General features: G+C 49.3%; 1 protein-coding gene across 1 annotated transcript in view; it reads left to right on the forward strand.

The window, feature by feature from the left end:
* PAWR (pro-apoptotic WT1 regulator) overlaps window positions 1–24,170 on the forward strand; it is a 131,165-nt gene that overhangs the window by 105,510 nt on the left and 1,485 nt on the right. Inside the window, exons 5-6 of the mRNA XM_078856483.1 lie at window positions 11,805–11,949; window positions 22,520–22,624. Of these exons, the coding sequence (XP_078712609.1) occupies window positions 11,805–11,949; window positions 22,520–22,624 (250 nt within the window). The remainder of the gene's footprint in view (window positions 1–11,804; window positions 11,950–22,519; window positions 22,625–24,170) is intronic.

Consider the following 24,170-nt stretch of genomic DNA (forward strand, 5'->3'; position numbering starts at 1 on the left):
TTGGGACGCTTGGAAAAAAAAACACCCCCTCCCCGTTGAACGTCACTTCTCAAACCGACCCCGCGTCGCCGAAAACGGGAGCCGGATCGCTTTGCCGATGTCAGCTCCCACCTTTCCAAACACCGGGCGCGGGGTGCGGAAGATGGAGAGAATGGGGTCACATCGCAGCCTGCGTCCTCGGCGCCGAGAGCATGACTAATGCATGAGGCTCCATCTGGGGCGACACGTGGGATCTCTGCGCCAGCGCGAGCAGCTTTCATGTCTCACCCATTGGCAGGAGCTCATCTCGCCCCCACCCCCCACCGTCATTCCCATCCCCTGCCAACACGAGCCCACTTTCGATATGCGCGCCTTGGATGCACGTGATGCGTGGTGGTGGTGGTGGTGGTTGTGGCGGCTGTGGTGGTGGTGGCGGTGATTTATGTATGTTGAACTTCTTTCGCACCGTACGTAGCCAACCGTGCCAATCGGAGGTGATATGTGGTGGCGCCGGTGCCGGCAATGGGGCAGCGGGAGGCAGGGCGCCAGGTCTTCGTTTTTGGGCAGCTGACGGTGGGCGTTGTTGGGTCCCTTCTAATCCGCCTCCCTCTCTGTGCGGCGTGTGATAAGGATTACTGTATTCTGCGGCAGCAGCCTTAATGCGGGATTTGTCAAAACGCCAAATTGTATGCATTATAATGATGATAATATTGCGTAGGCGCTTAGTGAGCTGTCTGGGTTAACGCTGGGGGTCGTGGGGGCGGGGGATGGGGGGCGGGGTCGACCCTGCCCTTCGTCTTTCTACAGTCGTCTACCCAGATCCTATGGCGCCTGCCATGGGAATGTAGAATTAGTCCCACAGGCTTCAGGTGGACGCTAACGGAGGCGTGCACCGCCCCACGTTCGTTCCAGCGGGCAGACGGCTCGCCTCTCTGGAGGGGAAGTTTTGGCGAAGGCAAAGATCCCCCGTGCAGTCTTTCGCAGACCGTTGGGGGCAGGTGCTGGTGTTCGTGAGCATTTACTGAACGCACACGGACAGACACGCAGACACACGGTGCTCGTTTAGAGAAACGTGAGTAAATGAGTTGTCGTGATGGAGTCGCTGGGGAAGAGAGGGGGTCGTGCGCAGAGAGAGGAGTGGATGCAGACACAAGGGCACGGGGACTTGGTTGGCATCAGAGAAATTGGGCGCGGGAGGATCAAGCGCCAGAATCTCAAGAGCCGAGGTAGGGCATTTAGTTAAAAGGGTGTCTGATCATTAGATTGACCCACAAGGTGCTGATGTGGCAGTTGTGTACAAGCTCAGGGTGCGAACACCAGCCCGTCATTGTCATTGAAAAACGCCGGCCAGTAATATAAAATATTCATTTGTGGGTCATGCTTAGGGGTGAAACAGGGCAGCAGAATAATTCGGAGAAACCCATTTTACCGCGTGGCGTCCTGGTAGGCCTTCATTCTCACTGCACCATGAACATTCAAGATTCTCTCGATTTGTTTTCTTGCTCCACGGCCAGAGGTGGCGGCGGTGCTGCTTTTGCAGATTGTGAGGCATTAGCTTGCGCGCCATCTGCATTTGCAGCCTGAAGCGTGTGTTTTTGCTGATGCACGGCATGACGTCCACAGCGGAAAAGGTGCCTCGGCGCACGGCACCCATAATGAAAAGGGCACATTGGTCTGCAAACACAGGGTGGGGTGTGGGGCTCGTTATGGAAATTCACTGAACGGAACAGGTTGTAGTCCCCTGTGGACTGCTCGATGAATCTGGTCACATGAGCAGGAGCGGGGGCGGTCAGTTATGAGCCCTGCAATCACGTGACCAGGAACGAACTCTGGATTCAAGAATGTGAGATTGCGATACAAAAAAAATAAATGCAAAATTACAGCACCATGGAAATGTGGCTTGGAAGCCAGGATGCAGCAAAGGAGATAGGACACACCTACAGAGAGGCAGGGCAGACAAAGAAGAGCATTGACAATAGGGACATTGAGACGTGGTGGAGTGGTGGTATGGCGGTTAGCGCCTGAACTGGTGACCTGGGTTTGATTCCCGGCCATGGCTAACATCAGTGGTGAGTGATGTCTGCAGGCTCTCGTGTGGCCGATCTGCACTTATGACTGACAGCGGCATGAGGAGGCCTTCATCCAAAGGGCTATTCTGGAGACGGGGCAACATTGAGATGGGAAAGCACTGAGATAGGACGGCAAAGAGGGGGGTGCCACGGTGTCGAGATGTTAATTACCTGGCCTGGTATACAGGAGGTCACGTGTTCGATTCCCACTGACACCTGTATATTTGGAATTTGCACGTCTCTCTCCCCATGGTCGCGTGGATTTTTCTCCGGGTCCTCCGGTTTTCCCCTCTACATTTAAAAACATGCATTTAGAGTATGTGGCTGCGATACATTTGCACATGATAAGCCATTTAATTAGGCTATCACTTGTGGCCAGGTCGCTTCCGAAAAAATACATAGACAGCTCAGTGGGTCTTACCTGGCAGTTTAGTTTTAGTTTATGAGACAAAACAGACATTGAGATCATAAATACAGGCCCCAGGGGGATGGCTCAAGTTGTGACAGAGAAGAGCTACTCATTAAACACACACGCAGATCGGCCAACATAATATCGTCAGACCAGGTCACGGTGGCCAAGTGTTTGTGGCTCTGGGTGGAATGTCACAACTGGGTAATTGCTTTCATGCCTGACGCATTACCCACAGTGTGCGAAGCAAATTGCATTAGAGGTACTTCGCCAGGGTCTGTGTTCAGCCTACCTAGCTCTACCCCCCCCCAGCTCTCCAAACTCCCTGTCACCCACCCACTCACTCTCCCCGTCTCGTCCATGCATGAACGACGGAGCAAGCGAACGGTGGGACCGATTCCCCAGGCAGCCTGTCGACGCAGGAGAGAGAGAGAACCCTTCCGTGAGCGGCAGGCTCTGAGAGAGAGAGAGAGGCCATGCCAGCAGTCAAATTGTGAAAAAAAACACAAAGGCCCCGTAATGAAATGGGGAGGGAGTATGCGAGCGGGGGAGTGGGGGGGGCAGCATGGATGGAGGGTAGTGTAAGTGGGTTTTTTTTGTTATTACATTTATTTATATAAATCACAATTGCTGAGCAGAGGCCTAAAATGTCAAGCGGCTCGCAAGCAAATAGCACACACTATTGAAAGAATGAGAAACGAAGGGTTGATATGTTTCATGAATTAAACAAGGGGGGTTATGAGATCTTGGGGGGGGGGGGGGAGACACGGTTGTGAGGGGAGTTCCACAGTTGAGCAGTGTGACGGAAAGCAACGGAAAGAGGACGTGTGTTGACCTGCACTCGTGCGGTGGGTGAGTCGGTGAGTGAGCGAGCGAGCGAGTGGGGAGCGGTAGTGGAGTGGTTACGAACCCGGCGACTCGGGTTCGATTCCCGCTCACGGCCAACACCAGTGACGATTATCTGAATCGGTCCTGGGCCTCTCCTAGGTCGACTCAGCCTTAAATGAGTAACTGGTGCGATTGTAAACATCGCCACTGGCGAGACAAAGGCGGCCGGGCGTGGTGCTGGCCACCCACCCCCTCGTGAGCTGTCCCGGCCTTCATAGGTGCTCTCTAACAGCACTTGTCTCAAGAGTATGTTAAGGCTATACAGGGAATCTTTGCCTTTGGGTGAGTGTGTCATCTTTACCTGCAGTACAGTGGTGGAACACAGTGCGAATGAGTCTAAACAGTCAGTCCGATCGACTGAATTCTCAACTTGGGTGGAGGATTCAAGGAGTGGAGCAAGTGGGAACTGAGACCATGTTAGCAGCGAGAGGAGGGTGTTGAGGAAGGGGGCGGTTGCAGTGATGGAGGTGGGTGTGTCTTCGTTGGTGGCGGTGGTGATGCAACAATGTAGGAATAGTTTCAAGATAGGAGGGTGGTTAGTATTTTTGGAATTATTTAAAGTAAAAGAATATCTATGATAATAGGTTTTTCTCCTTTTTTCTGGCAACACAACAGGTGTTAAGATTATCAGAGTGTGTTTTTTGTTTGCAGTCTGACCACAAGCATTGTGGTTAATGCAGACATGATTCCTTGTTAAAGGTTTCAGTTTGGTGTTTTAACATCTTAACACCTGTTTTGTTGCCACAAAAAAGGGTAAAAACCTCTTATCATATTTTGGTACTGGCAAAGGAGGTCACATGCAAAAAAGAAGATCTAATTTACCAAATCGGCAGACATTATCTCTTTATGTTTGTTTTGGCACTCACTTTGTAAATGGTTGTCAAAATAAACGATGCCCAATTTGACTTAGAACATTTGTCGTTTTCGTGAATTTATTTTTAATGAGACAAATTTTCTTGGAAGGATGGGGGATCAGTGGGCACAATGGTTAGTTGCCCTGCACTGTGAACGCGGTCAGGCGAGTTCAATTCCCAGTAGTGGCTAAAATCAGGGGGCACTCGATATCTGAGCTGGTCCTTGGCTTCCCCATTATCAACCCGCACTGACCAAATTGGTGAAATGTAGTCCCGCAGTAGATGGACAAAGGGATACACATTGTTATCAGAATCATTATATTTACTTATTTATACTGGAGGAATACAATGCGATATAAAGCTCTTTTTCGCAGATGTCCAGTAAGGGCACAGGGTAAGAACGTAACAACAAACAGTACAAAACATGATAATAGTGCAAAGTACAAGAAAGGAAAAAAAAGATTTGAAGCTTTCGTGACTGCAAGGATTCATACTCTTAGGTTTTTTCGGAAAAGTCATGTAGGTGAAAAATAATAAAATAAAATAGTAATAAATGAAAATAACTAAATTAAATCACGACGTTTCGGAGGCAACACAAGTCTCCGTCTTCAGGTGGGACCGTCACAGCCAATCTCTTGATACGGTAAATTTGGCTGTGATGGTCCCACCTGAAGACGGAGACTTGTGTTGCCTCCGAAACGTCGTGATTTAATTTAGTTATTTTCATTTATTTTTATTTTATTTTATTATAATATTTTTGACCTACGTGACTTTACCGAAAAAACCTAAGAGTAAGGTAAAAAAGTCACCCAAACATACACAAATGTAACTAAACCATCCCCATCCTACGAGGCAAAGCCCACTGAGGTATGAACTTATTTTCCAGAAGCGACCTGGCCACAGGGGTCAGCATTTATTGTCTGACCTTTCAGCCTAAATGTTGGGGGGGGCCAGCTGATCCTTCCAAATTCCACAGCATCCTGCAATCCCCATCACGGCGGTGGTGGTGGTAGTGGTGACGATGTTGGTATTTGTCCTGGTGGAGTGCATTCTGGGTTGACATGTTTTGGGTCTGTTGCGCCAAAGCCTGGCACCCGCGGAACACGCGGTAATTCGTCCGGGCACTCGTTCGCCCCGTTACCAATTGTCTCTCGCTCTCTCCTTTTCAGAATTGGCGATGGCACTTTTGAAATTTAATTTGCTTCTCGAAATTGTATCTGCGTGTGCCAAGGTATCTTTTGTGACGCTACGGCAGCTGTGTTTTATTATTTTACAGACAAAGAGGTCTTCATTTTAAGATATGAACTCCAGCTCGGTCTTTGCACATATGCCCGCATCATGCCGCATTTATTCTTAATGTGCCAGGCGAGCTTAGTTTTTATCTACTCTCCACATGGTAAGAAGTCAAGTCCTTTTTATTGTACAGAATGTCCCAAGATCAACACGAGTCATATTTAAATAGTGGGCCTACCAATATCATGAGTAGGCATGATTTACCGTCCTTGTAATTTATTTGAATGTCAGAGCACAACTTAACTTTAGTTTTATGGTTCACACACGATGTAGCTTATGAGAAAGTTAACCTGGGGGTTTAACTCAGCTGATTTTGCTTTTGTTCAATTGTCATATTCATTGTGAACAATCCATCTTTGCATCGCGTAGGAATGTTTAACTGATCTCGTAGGGTTTTCGCAGCCAAATATTACAATTCACAATGAAATTTTGGCTTGGGCCTCATCATAATCCAGCCAAATTTATGTCGGAAGACCCTCCACCACCCAGCATAGCCAAACAAATGAAATGGTCACCTTTACAAGCATTTTAACACGCCGATATATTTTTTTTGATCCAGCTCACCGTCAAGTTCAAGAAGAACAATTCTCGCAACAAACAAGATCCGACTGTTACGCTTGTAATGACCCTCAGCATCTTGAGGACAAGATCCAGGAAGTCGGAATAAAATACTTGAAGTCAGAATAATTTAGACTTTGAGTCATCGACCCCGATAGTCAATAAATTATTGTTTACTTAAATAATTGAATAGGGAAACTCTGCTGTATTCATTCAGAGAGGTTGAGCAGTGGCATAACAGTGAGTGGACTGCACTATGAGCCCAGTGGCTTAAGTTGTAGTCCTGGCCACGGCTGACATCAGTGACGAGTGATATCTGAACGGGTCCTGAGTCGCCACGAAACCAACCTGGTGAAGTGTGGTCAACCCCCCATGATGAACACTGCATGGGAAGACCTTCATCCAGCAGTGGATTGACGAGGACCCATAGATTATACATTATTTTGTTAACTTAACCAGGAGAGATATTTTCTGTAAGTGAGACCTGATTACCCATAGTTTTACTGTAAGACACATTCACATTTTCAAGGTCGTCTGGGTTATGTTTTTCTTTCTCCACATGATGGGGTAATTTTGCAAATGACATGACGTGGTTTTGAACATCTGCATTACAGCTAATGGTGGACAGGTGTCTATTTGTGTTTGGTATGGCTTTGGCTGCAGTATTCCGTTGGCATGGGTGAGCGGCAGAATTGGTGTGGGTGTTGTTGCAGTTTTGAGAGATGTTGACAGATGGGTATGGGTGGGTGTGCGTGTTTTATTATACGTAGGAGATGCACGTGCGCGTGTGCGCGCGTACATTTGCGCGTGGCAAGCGGTGGCAGAACAGTCGGCGCACTGCTAACTACGCCTCGGATTAGCAAGGTTGGCTACGTACGGCGCGAAAGAAGTTCAACACAAATACCGCGATAAAATCGTGGCGACCTCGGTTCAATTCCCGCTCGTGCACGCCAATGGAAAGCGGTACCTGTCAGCTGTCATTGCTTTCCCCTCGCGTCCGCCCAACTGCGGCGGCGGTGTGCGTGTGAACGTCCGGCAGCGGGGAGACAAAGGTGGCTGGCCGGATTAGATGGGTGTGGACAGGTGTGTGTGTCGCGTGGGCCGCGGTGCGGGACGGCGAGGGCGCGCGCGCCAGCATTACTCGATCCCCCGCATCCCACTCGCGCAAGCCTGTCATCGCTGGCGCGCCGACAATGCGGCGACAGACGGAGCGGTGAGGACAGACAATGGGGAGCCCGCGCATATATGGCCGGGGTTCAATTAACGGACGGCCTGTCGCACGCCTCGCAAAGGAGCCAGTGCATCCCTTCCCGCCGTTTAATTTCTATCAAAGCCGTGTACAAACACTGACCGCGGGGCTGCCCTCCACTGTGCACGGCCTCCCTTCGCCCACGCACCAAATGCTCGCTCTTTTTTGTTGTTGTTGCCCATTTCCGCACAGCAGCACCCCCCCCCCCCTCTCTCTCTCTCTCTGTACCGTCAAGTGGAGGCCATAGCTGAGTTTAGCCTCTGGGATAAGTGAGTCACAGCCCCGGGGGCCTATATATATTAGAGGCGCCTGCTCTGCCCTGCTCGTTCGTCAACTGGGGAGGCCCGCGCTCGGTAACATTTATTGGCCCAGGGCCTCATGATTTACTTCATTCGGCCGCTGGGCAGTTGCTCTCACAACTGGGCACCGTCTCCCATGGGAAAAGCGCCCAGTAATTATCTCTAATGAAGAAAGGCACGGCCCAGCAGTTCTGGAGCCCCAAAGCTTTTCTCAGGCCCGTGTAGTTCCAAAACAGGGCTGCCACCTTTTTTTTTTACCAGAACAGCAGGACCTGGAACACAAACTTAGAAGGGTGATAGGCCATGGCGGGGAGGCTGTGATTGCAGCTCTGATCTTGTGGAGGGCAGAGAAGGCACCCATGAGAGGTCTTGGTGGTGGCGTAACCTAAATGCTGCTAGCAGGTCGTGTGTGTAAGGGTAAAGTGTGGATAGGCTGAATGCCCTCTTGAGGGGCTCTATAGAGCTGCCTCTGGTGGAGGCCTTTCCACCAGCAGTGGCACGAGAGAGCAGTTGCAGAGCTGCACCTTTACCTTTTACATGATACTTTAGTGCCTGTTATTTAACAACTTGTGCCACCGCGCCTCACAATGTCGTGTTCCAGCAGGGATACACCCGCCACTCCTGGGTGCCACGGTGGGGAAATGTTCAAGTACCTCATCTGGTATACAGGAGGGCATGGGTTCGATCCCGACCCCGATGCCTGTATATTTTGAGTTTGCACGTCTCTCTCCCCGTGTTCGCGTGGATTTTTCTCCGGGTGCTCCGGTTTTTCTCTCCACATTTAGAATCAGCGTGCGTTTTGAGTATTTGGCTGCTGTACAATTTCCGCATGATGAGCCACTTCGTTGAGCTATCATTTGTGGCCAGGTCGCTTCTGAAAAAGAGTTATAGAGCTCAGTGGGCATTACCTGGTAAAATAAATAAGTATAACCCGTAAAAACAAAGTTTTTCACTATACATCCTTTATATGTGTGGCAGCGAACTTAATATAAAGGATTTAAAAATATATTCGCCTGTGGAGGACGCGGGGATCGATCCCGCGACCTTTGGCATGGGAAGCGAGGGCGCTACCAACTGCGCTACTCCGCCACGGCCTGTGGAGGGGTTACGCTCTGGGCTCTTATACTGTGACGTTCAGCCAAAGCCAAGAATGAGTTATATTTGAATATATGTAAAATAAAAATTTTTTGCCTAAAAAGTGTAAAATTTTGGGAATTTTTTTTCACGAACATTAATTGTCTGTCACAACGAGTCTGTGTGGAAAATGTCAGCTCGATTGGATCACGGGAAGTGGGTTAAAAAACGACCGAAAGATTTGCACGGTCGTAAGCAAGCAAGCACGCAAGCAAGCACGCAAGCAAGCAAGCATGCGAACTTAATATAAAGGATTTAAAAAGAAGTTTAGGAATGGACTCCTGCCCAGGGGACAGTCCCAACAATGGAGAGCAAAGACAAACATTTATTTTATCCATCTTGGCGGAATGCAGACATCATTTTCACAGCTACTGCGTCTGCTTAGGTTTGAACTTCTTAGCACAGGTTGGGACGGGAGCAGTTGCGAAAGTCTTGGGCATCAGTTATTCTTCTGTAGGTCGTTTGCAACAAGAGCCAGATGGAATCAGGTTAGCAGACTTCACTTCTCATCTGATGTGAAAGCTGCGGCGGCGTTGTAAACGCATCCGTCGTGCGACGTCCACGTCTCCTCCCTTGACGTCGTTAATCTTCCTTCGGGAAAAATGTCCCGAAGCAGAAGAGTCGTGCTGGATACAGACGGTCGGTCAACATTTGCGACTGTGATTTGTAACCTGGGTACTTACTTGCCCGTGTGGTATCGATAGTTCAACGTTCATGTGCCGTTTTATTGAAGGACTTCTGCTGTTGTGGTCTTATCTTGGTGTGGTCTGGGACTTGCTTGTTGTTTGTGCTGCTTTGGCCAAGATTGATAAATCGGACTAGGCTCTGGTGTGGACCAATCAGTTTCAAAGACAATGCACATACTGTCAGAGCATGTCTTTTTGTTTGCATGTTCACCACAAATATATGTGGTTAATGCAGACATGATTCCTTGCAAAGGTTTCATTTTGGTGTTTTAACATCTTTACACAACTGTTTTGATTTAAAGCTTTCGTGACTGCAGGGATTCGTATTCTTGGTTCTTTCGGTAAAGTCACGTAGAAGGGAAATAATAAAATAATATAAATATAAAACAAAAAAATTCTCACGACGTTTCGACTGCAACACAAGCAATCATCATCAGGTGTGAAATCCACAGCAAGAAATTTAGAAAAAACAGTTTCATTGCCAGAAAGGGGGAAAACCCGATTATCATACAAGGAAAGTGTCTCGGTCTCCTGTGTCCGAGAATTAAAATCGGCGACCACATCCCTCAAATTGCAGAAGCGGTCCGTGGGGTATCGCACAAGCCCACGTGGTGTCACCGGGACGTCGAGAGAGAAAGATGATGCTACAATCTGTAAGCGGCCAGAGCTGTTTTCCGTTTCTAATTCCAATGTCTGGCCGCCAGTGCACGCCACAGGTCACTCTTAATTACAGGTCTCATGCGCAAAAAGGATAATCGTTTTCTACCAGCAACCTCCTCCTCCGTGCAAACTAATTCGGGTGACGTAAAAGTCGCAGGGACTGCGCCCGCTGAGCGTTTTTCTGTTGACGCGTCGACGCACGCTGCTTGCTGTCGGTGCACGCTGCTTGCTGTCGGTGCGCGCTGCTTGCTGTCGACGCACGCTGCTTGCTGTCGGTGCACGCTGCTTGCTGTCGGTGCACGCTGCTTGCTGTCGGTGCGCGCTGCTTGCTGTCGGTGCGCGCTGCTTGCTGTCGACGCACGCTGCTTGCTGTCGGTGCGCGCTGCTTGCTGTCGGTGCGCGCTGCTTGCTGTCGGTGCGCGCTGCTTGCTGTCGGTGCGCGCTGCTTGCTGTCGGTGCGCGCTGCTTGCTGTCAGTGCACGCTGCTTGCTGTCGGCGCGCTGCCGGCCGTGGCGGCACGAATCGGAAAAATGCGGAACGTTGATGGAGAAAACGTGGAACGGGAACACCGAAGGGGCGTTCTCGTGGTGGCACTGAGCGACGACGGGAGGAGGATGAGGAGGGAGTACTTGGAGCAGAGAAACCAACGTCAAATCTTAAGATGAAATCACGAATTTTAGATGTGGGTTTTGTGGGGCTTGGGTAGGGCACATCACTGTAAGGGATGATGGCCGACGGACGGGACTGGTGATGGGATTGTATCCAAGGGTGATAATGCCCCCCAAGAGGACCACTACCTTGGAGATGGAGTAATGAGACACCGTTATTTTGGATTTTGGGGTTAGACAGAGGCAAGAGTATGGATTACTCGCATAAGATAGAGCATTTAACATCCATTTTACAACAGATGGTGCATTTGTTGTTGTTGTAGTAATAGTTGCAGAAGTTTCTGGGCGGCCGTGGGATTTGAACAGTCAACTCTCGGTGGGCAATGACTCAGCAAAGCGAGCTTGCAGGCATTCTTTTACCGCCTTGCCTTTAATGTGCGTCTATAAAACATGATTGATGAGTGAAGTGGCCGGGTAGCTCAGAGGTCTCGTAATGTGCGCATCGAAGGACTGAGCCAGCCACCGGTCAGATCCACTCGTGATTAAACCGAGTTCTCAAACTGAGCGGTACATTTGTCGCTGCCGGGCCAAGTCACCAACGACTGCACACGCAAAAAAACAAATCTATTGCAGCCCTTTGTCCACTGCTGGATGAATGCCTCTCCGTGCCACGTCGGTCGTGGGGGTTGTTGTACCGTACTTCACCGAGTTGGTCAGTGCAGGTTGGTAAGGCCTATGATCAGAAAATCTGTCGATACATGCATCTGTGTATGTATTGCTCTCAGGGTGGTAGTGCAGTGGTTAGCGGCCCGGGTTCGATTCCCACTCGCGACCAATTTACAGTGGCGAACATTTGTACCAGTCCTGGGCATCCTCTCGGTCGACTCAGCCTGAAATGAGTACCCCCGTGTTGTGAGCGCAAACGTCGGCACTGGGTGAGACAAAGGCAGACGGGGCGTGGTGTTTGGCCACCCAACGCCCCCTCTTGTGCCGTGCCGGCCTTCATAGGTCGCTGCTGCTCGCGAACGGCACTTTCCCCAGCGGTCTCCTGAAGGCTTTACACGGGGTGGGCGTGGGCGGCGGGGGCTGATCTCCGTCTTTGTGTTTTTCATCCCCAGGGCCGGCGGTGCCGCTGACGAAGCGGCGGTGGCGGTCACGGCCGCGGGGCCGACGCGTGCGGGCCCGGATTGCCTGGCGAGGGGCCCCCGGCGCGAGGGCCCAGCGGGCGGGGCCCTGGAGAGGCGCGTGGACGAGCTGGAGAAGGTGAGCGGGGACCCCCCCCCCCACCCCCGTCGCTCCTCGTAAAACGATAACACTTTTATTTGACCAGGTAAGGTCCCGCTGAGCTGTATCGTAGTTCTTTTTTTCAGATGCGACCTGGCTTTCACGAACGGCAGCTCAACGGAGCGGCTCATCGTCATGTGGAACTTTACAGCGGTCAAATCACTCTTAAGCGCGTGACGTTGGTTCTAAATGCGGAGGGGAAAACCCGGACGACCCGGAGAAAAATCCACGCGACTATGGGGAGAGAGAGAGAGACACACGATCTCCAAATATATAGGCGTCAGGGTCGGGATCGAACCCACGACCTCCTGGTTATCAGGCGAGGTAGTTGACATCTCACTACCCTGCCGCCCGGCATCTCTCACTCGTTTTGTTCTCTCGCTCCCTCAACCCTCGCTCCGCTATCTCACCGTCGCAGTTTTTGACCGATTCGGTTTTGAATGTGGAGAGAGAAACACAAGGGACGTTCCACGCATTGCCTTGTTGATATGTGAAATCACCAATACGTCTTCATCATGATTGTCGTCATCAGCACATCATCATCACCATTATCATCATTATCATCACCACTGCTGCCATCATCACTATCACTACCACTATCACCATCATCATGATAATCAACACTACCACCACTCATCAAAGCATAATTGCATGCCTTGAAAAGCCAGGTGTGTGCGTATTGTTGAATGCTTATACCTAGCTCCGTGAGTCACGAGTCATTTGTTTTGCATTCATTAAAGCCCCCTTCAAGTTCAGTAAATCGGCGCAGCGCTAAACCACATCACCTGCCGATCTCAGTCTTAACCGGACACGTGCCGTAGTGAAAGGAGGAACAAAAAAAAAATCTACGCCTAAGCATCGGCAAACATTTGTTTTCCAATGCGCGCGCTCGCACAGCGTGTAAATTGAGCCATCAACAATGTTCACGCGGCAAGGGATACGGAGAGGAAAAATAACTTTGCACGCATTACGAGTGCTGACAGCTGATACGCATTTTACTTTGGTGGGGGCGGTGGCGGGGGGGGGGCAGGGAAATAGGGGTCCCTGTTAAATGGGACTCGTAATGGGCCTGTGTTGAGCAGTGTAATAGAGTGACCCCGGCAGTGTTTGCTGGGTAATGCTCGTGTGCTGCCAGAGATTAGGGGCTCGATCCCCCCCACGTCACGACGCGTGCAGGTGCTGGGCCCTCGTGTGCGGATGCTGTTTCGGCTTACCGCGTAGAAGAGAAGCAAGAGGTCCCGTCACAGCTCTTTAATGGCAACCACGGCGTTTATGAGAAAGAGGTGTGAATGCGTTAATTGACCTATTCAACGCGACGCTCAGGGGGGCCGTGCGTTGTCACGAGAACATGTTAATGCTTTGACTGGCTAAGGTTGTTCAACCGATCTCCTTTTGTCTCGTAACCTTTTATACAATCATTTAAGTTGAACCTGCATGACAACATTCACTCATTCCTGCCGATGTAGGAGCCTGCACAGAGACGGATAACGCTGTCGATGTAATGCGCATATACAAGCTGGCCCAAAAGTCAGGACACACAGGGTTATTATAACACTGGCATGAAAACATTTTAATTGTTTTTTCTTCAAGGTGTCTTATTATTATTTATTGTTTTCATTGCCGTGGGGTCACCTCCAATCCATCGTTGACAACACTCGACCAAGAACCCTGAATTAATTGAGATAAAGCGTAATTGCCGAGCACCTTGAGCTGAGGAACTCTATGAATATAAGATAAGATTATACCTTTCGATTGAAAGCTTTCGTGACTGCAGGGATTCATGTTCTTGGTTCTTTCGGTAAAGTCACGTAGAAGGGAAATAATAAAATAATAAAAATAAAACATAATAAAATAAAATTTTCACGACGTTTCGGCCACAACACAAGCAGCCATCCTCAGGTGAAGAACAGGTCTGTCGGAAAGACAGCGTCTGAATGAACACCACCAAGCTTGGCAGCGTATATTTAAGCTAACCCAGCTTAAATATACGCTGTCAAGCTTGGTGGTGCTCATTCAGACCCTGTCTTTCCGACAATTAAATTACAGGATTACACCTGTAATTTAATTTAAAAAAGATAATTCATGCATGCATTAATGTTGACGGGAAGTCGGTGTGTGACAATGCTTTAAAGTAACTGACTTTCGCGCCACCCCGTATGAAGAGAAGTGGCATAGAGGTGGCGGGAAACTCAGGGGTTAGAAGGCTGCGGCAGGAAACCTTAGGGCCTGGGTTTTAATCTGGGTCTCAGTCACCCATGATTAAAGTGGGTTCTCAAGTCCAGCGAGTCGATGGTTTCAGGCTGGTTAACATTGCCTGCACAAAACAAAACCAAAAAAACCCTCTTTCAAATTAAATTGGGATTTTCACTTCCATTTTTTTTTTTACAAATATTCCAGTATGACAATTGTCCCTATATAGCGGATTTCATGGGATATTGTATCAGCGGCTATGAGGTCTCTTGAACAGAACTCATAAATATTTGTATTTTTTACTTCACTTCTGCAGGCCGTTTGCTTAGGCGGGGTGATACAGCGCCTTGCGAGCGTTCCGATTGGACGCTTCTTCTCCTGACATGACATCGATCATCCAATTGGCACACGTTTGGGAAAGAAAGGACAAAACAAGTGTGTGTATGTGGATATATATAGGTTATACATTTTAGAAGTACATTTGCAATATATATGCATTTCGGCATAACTGATAATATAATCGGTCATGTAGGGTTAATGGGCATGGGCGCAGACCTGCCTGTGTGGAAAGGTGCAGATTCAATCACATTTGGGTCACTGATAAATACATAGGGTGCAGTGGGATTTAAAGCAAAACACTACGATAAAATCTCTGTTTTTCATTACGTATGTTAGCTTTTTATTAAACTTTATTCTCTTGATAGTACTCCATCTCATTCGCTCTAGAAATAACAAAACAGCAACATTCAATTTTAAATAGCAGCACACATGGCCAACTCACGCGTAATGATTTGATTTTAAACTGAACGTAATGTCTGTTTGGGTAAGCGCCGTAGCAGAGAACCCATATCACGGTCTGCAGGTCATGGGTTCAGAGTTCACTCAGAGGTCAAGGAAACCCATCATCTCTCTGGGGTTGATAAAATATCCAACAATCTACTTTTGGTGCATGTAACGAATATAAAAACTAATGTCATGTATTTTCATAATTTTCAGATAAATACAAGAAAAATTATGTTCTTTATCAATCCTTCACAGGAATAACCCCCCCCCCCCATATCTCGCGGATCATGGGATCTGTTTGACCTCACTTCCATGCTGCTCAATGTGGTTGATAAAGCAGGGTAGGCCAGGAATCAAACTCAGGTCGCTTGGTTCGTAGTGCAGTGGTGAAACCCACCGTGGCACAAGCTTCCCCATTAACGTAAAGAACAATTCATATTCAAACAAAGGTCTCAATGGGATTTTTACCTCGTTATGAGTAACGGTCATCTGTCGGTCTATTTAATATTCAGCAAAACTTAAATCATTGAAAGCAGTAAGTGCAGTGATTTGGAGTTTGGGTGGTGGCTTTGCGCTCACCCTCTGCCGTGTCAGGGTGAGGTTTCTCTTTCGTCAGGCGAGCTTGGCTGGCATATTATCTTAACTCGCTGGCATATTATCTTCATTTCTGGCATATTGTCTTCATTGCCAGCCCGGAGCCGTGGGTAAAAACTCCACTTTCTGGTTCAGACATCACTCGCCGCTGACATCAGTCGTGGCTGGGATTCAAATACCGCTTGCCACGTTCATGGGGCAGTGTGCTAACCACATCACATCGGCTGCTTTTAATCCAAAGGTTCTCGATTACATTGCCTGCAACTCAAGCAAACTATAACATTGGCAATATTTCATAATAAAATAACAGCAGTAAATAGATCATATTAGTCCTACTGAGCATGTTTTTTGTTTTAGTTACACTGCCGTACCTCTGTGATTCGGGTTTTTGCCAAAAGAAGCTCCCCGGCACTTGGGGCAAAACGTCGGACTTGCCCCCGAAGGACGCGTGCCCCACCCCGACGCGAACACGGGTGCCATTGGCATTGAGCCACGGAAACCTCTCGACGCTCTCGGCCAATGGAATTAGTTGTTTAAAAAAAGATGAACGTGGCTACAAAGGAGCTTTGATAAGTCAAGTTCAAAGGGAGCAACGTTATTGCCTCATATGTGTTCGTGTGCTTGCTTTCAGCAGCCAATTAGTGGGTGGACGAGCTGCGCTTAACCCCCCACGTGCACACCCATCTGTCCCAGCCACTCGGCGGACAAAGCACTTTTAGCGTAATGAGTGTCTGACGGAGGAGCCGACGCGTTCGCAACACTCCGGGCTCGTGTCCAGCGTTTGCCTCACGTCGGACGATCGGAAAGTCCGTCATTGGACATGGGCGGACGGAGCTGTAATGAAGGGCGGATGCCCGGTTAAAAGTGCACGTCGCTGTTTCCTAAAGGGGTAGATGGTCAGCGACAGATTCACTTCGTTTCTTACAAACGTTTGCGCGTCGACGGAAAAAAAAAAGGCAAATCTGGAGAGCAATCTGAGCAAATCTTCAGACGTCTGGAGAAATGCCACGCTCGCCACACACCTGGCACCTTTTGCCTGCCGCGCTAAAATAATCACGCGTGGCGAAGGCCCTTAGGTGGCAAGGAAGCGACGTGTTGCTGCGAGCAAGCATTTGCTGAGAGCAGGAGAGAGCGTTCTTCTGGGTGGCAATTAAAGCCTCGAAACAACAGTTAAGCAATCTTGATTTGAAGCTTTCGTGACTGCAGGAATCCATACTCTTTGGTTCTTTCGGTAAAGTCACGTAGGTAGAAAAATAATAGAGGATTGCTTGTGTTGCGATCGAAACGTCGTGATATATTATTTTTCTACCTACGTGACTTTGCTAACAGTGAAGCAAGTGTATTCCACTTTTAAAGAGGACTTTCGTTGAAAAAAGAATGCCTCCGTTAAGATCACGCGTTGCCGTCGCTGCTAGACGACAGATCCTTCAAACTCCCTTTGCGTCTGTGCGTGGGCGAAAGTGATCCCTTCACGCGAGCGCCAGGACCCCCGTTTCTCGCGGTGGGGATCTCGCCGCTTGTTGTGACCAGACGAAGCTTCATCGCCAAAACAAGCTTTGCATGCTGGGCGTACACGGGCATGTGAACACGACAAGTGCTGCGTTAAACTTCCAGCAGATAAGGGGGTGGGGGGGGGGATCAGAGCACCGTCGCAGCACGTTTTAAAAATGTTCTACAAGAAATAATAACAACCGTGTAATTTGAAAATACAAGGGGAAATACGCGTCTGGTTGGTAATTTTTGTTGTTATGTTTTTGTGCAAATGTTTTTTTCTGCAAGCACAACATGTACCACTACTACTACTACTATACGCGGTGGGAAGCAGGCATTTATGTGTGATTAGTTGAAGTTTCATCTTCTGGTTTTTTTGGTAAAGTCACGTAGAAGGGAAGTAATAAAATAATAGAAATAAAACATAATAAAATTATTCTCACGACGTTTCGGCCACAACGCAAGTAGCCGTCCTCAGGTGAAAACCAGGTCTGTCGATGCGTTGTGGCCGAAACGTCGTGAGAATAATTTTATTATGTTTTATTTTTATTATTTTATTACTTCCCTTCTACGTGACTTTACCGAAAGAACCAAGAAGATGAATCCCTGCAGTCACGAAAGCTTTAAATCGAAATTTAGTTGAAGTTTGCTGTGGAACATTGCGATGGTGTCGTGTCCCCGCGATCGGCCGACGTGTGCTCGCCCCGCTCGCTCGCTCACGTCGCCGTCACTCGGGGATGGCGATGCGGATGAGCAGCCGGTCGTTTTGCCGCCCGTTGCGGAAATTCGAGGTTCGTTCCCAGCGACCGCCCCGGTTAATACCGCGTGTGTGTTTGCCGAAAGCGCGGGCCATTGGCTGCACGGTGGAAGTACGAGAAGATCCCACGCTGCTGTTCGATAAAGAGCAGGGCCACGTGTGCCACCGTCACATGTTTTAGCCTTCTTCAAATTTTGAAAGATGACTTGCAAATTTCTTAATTGGGTAAAAGTCATACGGCAGCAGGACTATACTCTTCTGTGAGACAAAGCAACGTTGTGTGGCGATAACCTTGGGCTATAAGAATGGAACAAATGCCACGCGCATTTTGTTGCTTTTCACGATGGAGCAGATGACCCAGGCATTTATTGTCGCCGGTTCGTGTTTGGTTAAAACGAGCACGAGGAAAATAGCAGCAGTGGGAACAAAACGAGTACCTTACCCTTTTTTGAGTCAGGTATTCTCTTTGTGTGGTACGGGGGACAGAATGTTCTAGCTACAACAATTTATATTCAGACAGATGCCAAAGGAAGTGTTTGTTGATCATAGCATTTGTTACGGTTTACAAAGCGAGATTTTGTACGCGGGGCGTCGTTACAGTCGGGCAGGGAAGGCCTTGCGGCTCATTTAACTCGCGCGGTAATTCGGCCTTAATTGCTCATCGTTACGACGAAACAATATTTTACATTGACATTTTGAGATGCGGAGTTAAATAAAAAGCTGTTCTTTCATTTAAAGCCAAGGCCGAGCTTCTCGCCACTCAAACAGGGCTGGATTCGTCCCACGTTGGCCTGTCTCGGCCAATGATATAAATTCCCCATTCCTATGGCAGGGGCCATTCTTCCATAGCCCTGCCATTCTCCCATAGGACAATCATTGTTGACTTCCTAGAAAAACGCTACCCATTTTATTGACGCTGGAGGGCTAAAAGTTCTGATTTGACCCCCCCCCCCCGACCTTCTGACTGTCGGTTGGCAGCTCTAACCAGAGGGCTACTTTAATGTTAGCCATGGCCAGCAAAAAGACAAAGATTCCCCGTGTAGCCTTAATTGACTGTTGGGGCAAGTGCTGTTAGCGAGCACCTGTGAAGGTCGGCACTGTGGCACACGAGGGGGGTGGGTGGCCAGTACCACGCCCGGCCGCCTTTGTCTCTCCCTAGTAGCAATGTTTACACATTGCACCAGGTACTCATTTGAGGCTGAGTCGACCTAGGGGTGGCCCAGGACCGATTCAGATAATCAGTCACTGGTGTTGGCCGTGAGCGGGAATCGAACTCGGGTCGCGGGGTCGTAGCACAGCGCGCTAACCGTTACACTACCGCTGCCCACGCACACACACGCGTGTGTGCGTGCACACTCACATGTGTACGCACACACGGGCAGATACATTCTCAGTGTGCTTTGCGGGCCCAACACATTAACCCTCATCATTGTTATTATAATTTACTTTTTATGCATACAAATAAAAAACAAAAAACCTAGCGAATAAACCGAATGACCCAGGTGGAACAATGAATGCAATTAAACATCGACACCGTCGGCAAGAATGGGTTGAGCTGAGGTTTAGCTCAGCTGAGCCCAGCACTGGGAGCGCTGTCATTTTTTCCCCCTCTTCCACCTCCCCGTGATTTCACCAAGAGCAACCTCTGAGCCCCCCCCCTCACCCCCCACCGGTGTAGAAATGCTCAAGGGCTGAGCGTCTCATTTCTCGTTTCATCCTGACCGAGCGGAATTAGATCTCTGCGCTCGAGCGATCGGCCGGTGAGGTCACAGCGAGGTTGATGCACAAATCACAACCCCACGGCGCGTGGTGCCGCTTGTGGCGGCGATTACGCACACCGATAAATCCGGGCGAACTTGGAGGTCGGTGCTTCGGTGGGTCGCACTGAGATCGTGTGCGCGAGACTCTTTTTTTATCCGCCCATTGCTGTTGCCGGCAAACGAAGTGGCATCTGTCGTCGGTGGCGGTTATGCAAGGAGGGTTCCTGGCCTCTTCCTCAATAGGTTGGCCTGCCTGTTAATAGCTTGGCATGTCCATAATTGTTTTGAGTGTTATTCACTCGTGTGCGCGAGCGTTTTTGATGTCGGAGGTAACCGGAGGTATCTGAGCCGGTTAGTCAGGGGTCACGTCAGCTCGGTTAACATCATGGCTGATACGATCTAATGCCCTGTAATGTAAATGCAGATTTAGATCTCTCTGAGACAGAGCCGAAGGCTGTTGTGAATATCGTCCGAAGCCGGAAACGCAACCCCACTGCGCACCATTAAAATACAACGCCGTGGTTGATAATCACAATGGAAATTAATTATGTTTGGTTTCAATTTGTTGTTGCGGCCTGTCAAATTAGCAGCGCTGGGGCGAGTTGCACGGTGAAAACAAAAGCACATGGCACGGAGCCGTGGTCAATCCCCCGGCTGGACAAGCTGCCGCCACCACCTCTCAACTATCGCGCGATGCAAATGACCCGCCTGTTGCCTACGCACACCTCGATCTCATTGCTACATCTTCCCTCTGCGCACGTCCTCTCGGAGGAAAGCGACGCGCTCGAATTCAATGAGATCGGAATGAGGTGACGACACTCCGTTATTGGGGGCGAGGCGGTTGACACAGTGGTGAGCGACACTGTGCGATGAACCCGGTGACGTGATTAACACATTCCTGTGGAGGGAGCTGGTAGGAATGTTGGGTTGCTCGGTCAATGGCCAGGGTCAACGGCGGCGTGGTGTATTCCGCACAAGCCGGCGTGAGTCGGTTAAATCGTTGAGTTTTATAAGGGCACCACGGGGTGACCAGCCCCTCCCCACCCAGCCCCACCACTCCCACCCCCACTCAGCCCCACCCTCCCTTTTTGGATGCACGACGGACGGACGGACACAATAATCCCCTGTGGGCTGGTGGAACCAGGTGGTTCCTACCAGTAAAATTACTATTTCGCTTGTTTACCCAGGAAACCCTCACTGAGCCTCAAGGAGTGTCCTGCCAAGCGTTCACAGTGGGGCGTTATGTTGCTATGTGTAATCCTGATTGAGTGGTAATTTTTCAGAATGTAATGTTAGGCTATGATGAGTTACATTATATGGGGGGTGGGGGGGGGGTGATTTGGCTATGGGAGGAAACCGGAGAATCCGGAGCGAACCAATGCAGAGCAGGGGGAGAACATTCAAACTCCACACAGAGAGGCAATCGAGTCGAGAATTGAACCCATGCCCTTCTTGCTGCGAGCCTCACGTTTACCACTCTGCCACCCTACCACCCATGAGTTGAATTCTTTGCCACAGCTGACATCAGTGGGAAATTATATCTGAACCATTCGTACTGACCAGCATGGTAAAGTATGGCATACATCTCCATGACTGATATGATATGTGGGGAGGCATTTATTCAAGTAGATTGTCAACAGCATGAAAATTCGCATTTTATTAAACCATTATTATCACCCAATTTTCACTGTATAATCATATTACCATTACTTACCATGACCTGGTTGATTAATATTTGTAATCAGTCGTCAGTGACTGATTACATTTCTAAAGTCATCCTCCTTAACAATGACCGTGGGAAGTGCCGTTGTGGCACTCAGCATTTGTCATTCACAGGCGCTGCGCAGCCACGAACTTGTGTGTGTGTGTGCGTGCGTGCGCGCGCACGCGCGAGATCGATTCCCCTTGTCCGTATAATCTGCGTGCCGCGCGATGATTTACGCCCGCGCCGTTTACGGGATGTGGCTCCTGGACCCCCTGCGCGACTCGGCGAGCCATCCTCTGGGCACATCCGTTCTGCCGTTGACCCCGAAGCCCCCCGTGGGCTGCTCCCGTTCACCCGTCGGTCCGTCCACACGAGGCGTGCCTTCGTCCCGTCGTCGATCAGTCGCGAGCGTCTCATTCCGTCCACACGCATCATCTCTCGCTGTCATCACCGTTCCGTCCCGGCTCTGTCTCTGTCGACTGCTGCATTGCCGGCCGCGCCTGTTTGACCGTGTCTCTTGAAGTGGCGGCTGGGTGACCGCCCCAGGTTTGCTGATGACACAGTCATTGTATAACGTCCAATGAGAATGAACTACTTGAAAACATGTTGAACTAACTATTAACCGACACTTTTTTTTATTTTACCAGGTAAGGCCCACTGAGCGATACAGTTTTTTTTTCAAAAGTGACCTAACTATCACAAATTATAGTTGCAAGTATGTAATAAAAATAGGTCGCCATGTCGGGCTCAGGGAGAGAGATGGTAATGGCTTGGGGAGGTCTTCAACCAGCAGTAGATTTATCATGGCTGATGATGATGATGGTGGTGTCGGCATGCGAGTGTCTCCATTCTCATCTCAGCATGGCACGGTGCTCACCTCCATTGGGGAGCGTAAACCATTGGCAGAGATGTTGAGGTGATATTAATGTTCATCCATTCCTCTTCCTCCTCCTCCTCTCAGCTTTCTATTCTGACTGTTCCCTGTGTCTTTCCATCTGTCTGTCCTTTTCATTAATTGTCTATACATCCTGAATTTAACCTCACACCTGTGTCTGTGTAAACATTCAAAATCTGCCTTAGGAACGTGGAATTTCCACTGCTCGCTCGGGTGGGCGGCGAACGGAGATGAGCACCGCACCCCCCTCCCTCTCCCCACCCACGCTCGTAAGGGCAGGGAGCCCCGCCCCGCGTGAGCAGCACCTGCCTCCGGTGGACGGCGCTCAGAGGGGCAGCGTTGTCTCCGTGTGCGTGCGGTGCGTGGCCGTGTAGGAGCTGGCGCGCGAGCGGTACGAGAAGCAGCAGCTCGGGCAGCGGCTGGAGGAGACCGAGGACGTCGTGCGCAAGCTGCACGCCCAGATTGACCTTCTCCACCGGGTGAGGGAAGGGGCCACCCGGGCTGCGCTCCCCCCCAGCCCCCCCCCCCCCAGGCCCCCCCCACCCCCAGGCCCATTTATAAACGCGCCACGGCGTGCACCACCTGCGGTTCTTCACGGGCGCGAAAAGATCGGCACGCCGTCGGGCACGAGGAGGAAGCCGCGGCTTCAAGGGCTCTCCGAGACCTCCGGCCTTCACGCCAACGGCTGTTTATTTATTTTTGACAATTGATGTTAAGTGTCCGGGTCACGCGAGTGCCGCCGTGCCTCGACTGACGTTTGTGATGGGTTCCCCGCACGGCTGTCACTCCCCCCCCCCCCCCCTCGAGGCTCTCCCCGCCAGAGCCCCCCCCCCTGCCCACCCCCCCAGCCTCCTTAACCTCAGCTGCAACAAGCGGTGGTCGTGAGCGACGGATCAGGCGTACCGCCGGGGAATCGGCAGCGGTGCTGCGGTTTGGGTCCTTTTATTTGTTTGTTAGACACAATCTTGCGGCCTGGATGGTTATTGGAAAATCGCGATTCGCAACAAAACCGACCGATTCTCATTCATTTATTCCCTCGATTCAATAGCAGTTGGTTAGGTGATCCGATCCGGCTTGATTTTGATTGGAGTTGATTTTAACCGTGGTATTTAAGGAGGTTATAAAACGGTATTTAGTTTGCTCATGGATTTTCAATTTCAGTCTGAATCCATTTTAAATTCTGAATTTTAAAGTACCTTAATCTACAATGTATTAGTAAGCATAACTAAAACACATGGTGTAACGTAAGCATATGAAATCAGTAAACATTACTAAATAATATTTTTTCTTCAAGTGCTGTGCTATAAGAGACTAGCGGATGACTGCCGGGACTGCATTTCCATGTAGTTCTCATTATGCTCGGAAACAGCACGGGATGGATTAATTCGCAAGATACCAAGTACCGGATTATGCGCGATTGGAATCGATTGTGTGAGACCCAATTACAGTAACGTGTGATCTTTGCAAGTGATGCGTAAAGTGTACAGTGAGGTGAGTTAGAGGGGAGGAAATCGCAAAGAAACGACAAAGTGAGACGGTAAAATTTCGACAAAGATAATTGGTTGCTGAATTGGCTCGAGATCTCGAATTTGTAAAAAAATAATCTCGGAGGGGGTGGGTGACTTGTTACATCGTAGTCATTTTTTTCCACTTACATATTCAAACTAATTTGGGTTGCAATGTTTAAAGTACGATTTACTATATCTGTATTGACTGCGATTGCTATTTATTTCCCACCTAATTACAATTTACTTACCATGTTCATATTTGGATGTTCCTTTGAAACATTTAGTGTAATCAAATACAATATTGTGTATTACTTAAAGCCGCCGAATGCATCTCGTAAGGTTTGAGCCGTTTCTCTGTACGAAAAACCAATATCATTTTTAAAAATATAATTGATCGGACATAATCCCATGCAACTATTTTGTTTGCAATCCGATTTTCATTCGGATCATTTCCGATTGTAGCAACGTCACAGCTGATCTCCCAAACCCTGCAGATCAGATTGGGTCAGAAAACCGT

Source organism: Lampetra fluviatilis, chromosome 5 (assembly GCF_964198595.1).
Source record: "Lampetra fluviatilis chromosome 5, kcLamFluv1.1, whole genome shotgun sequence".
NCBI lineage: Eukaryota > Metazoa > Chordata > Hyperoartia > Petromyzontiformes > Petromyzontidae > Lampetra > Lampetra fluviatilis.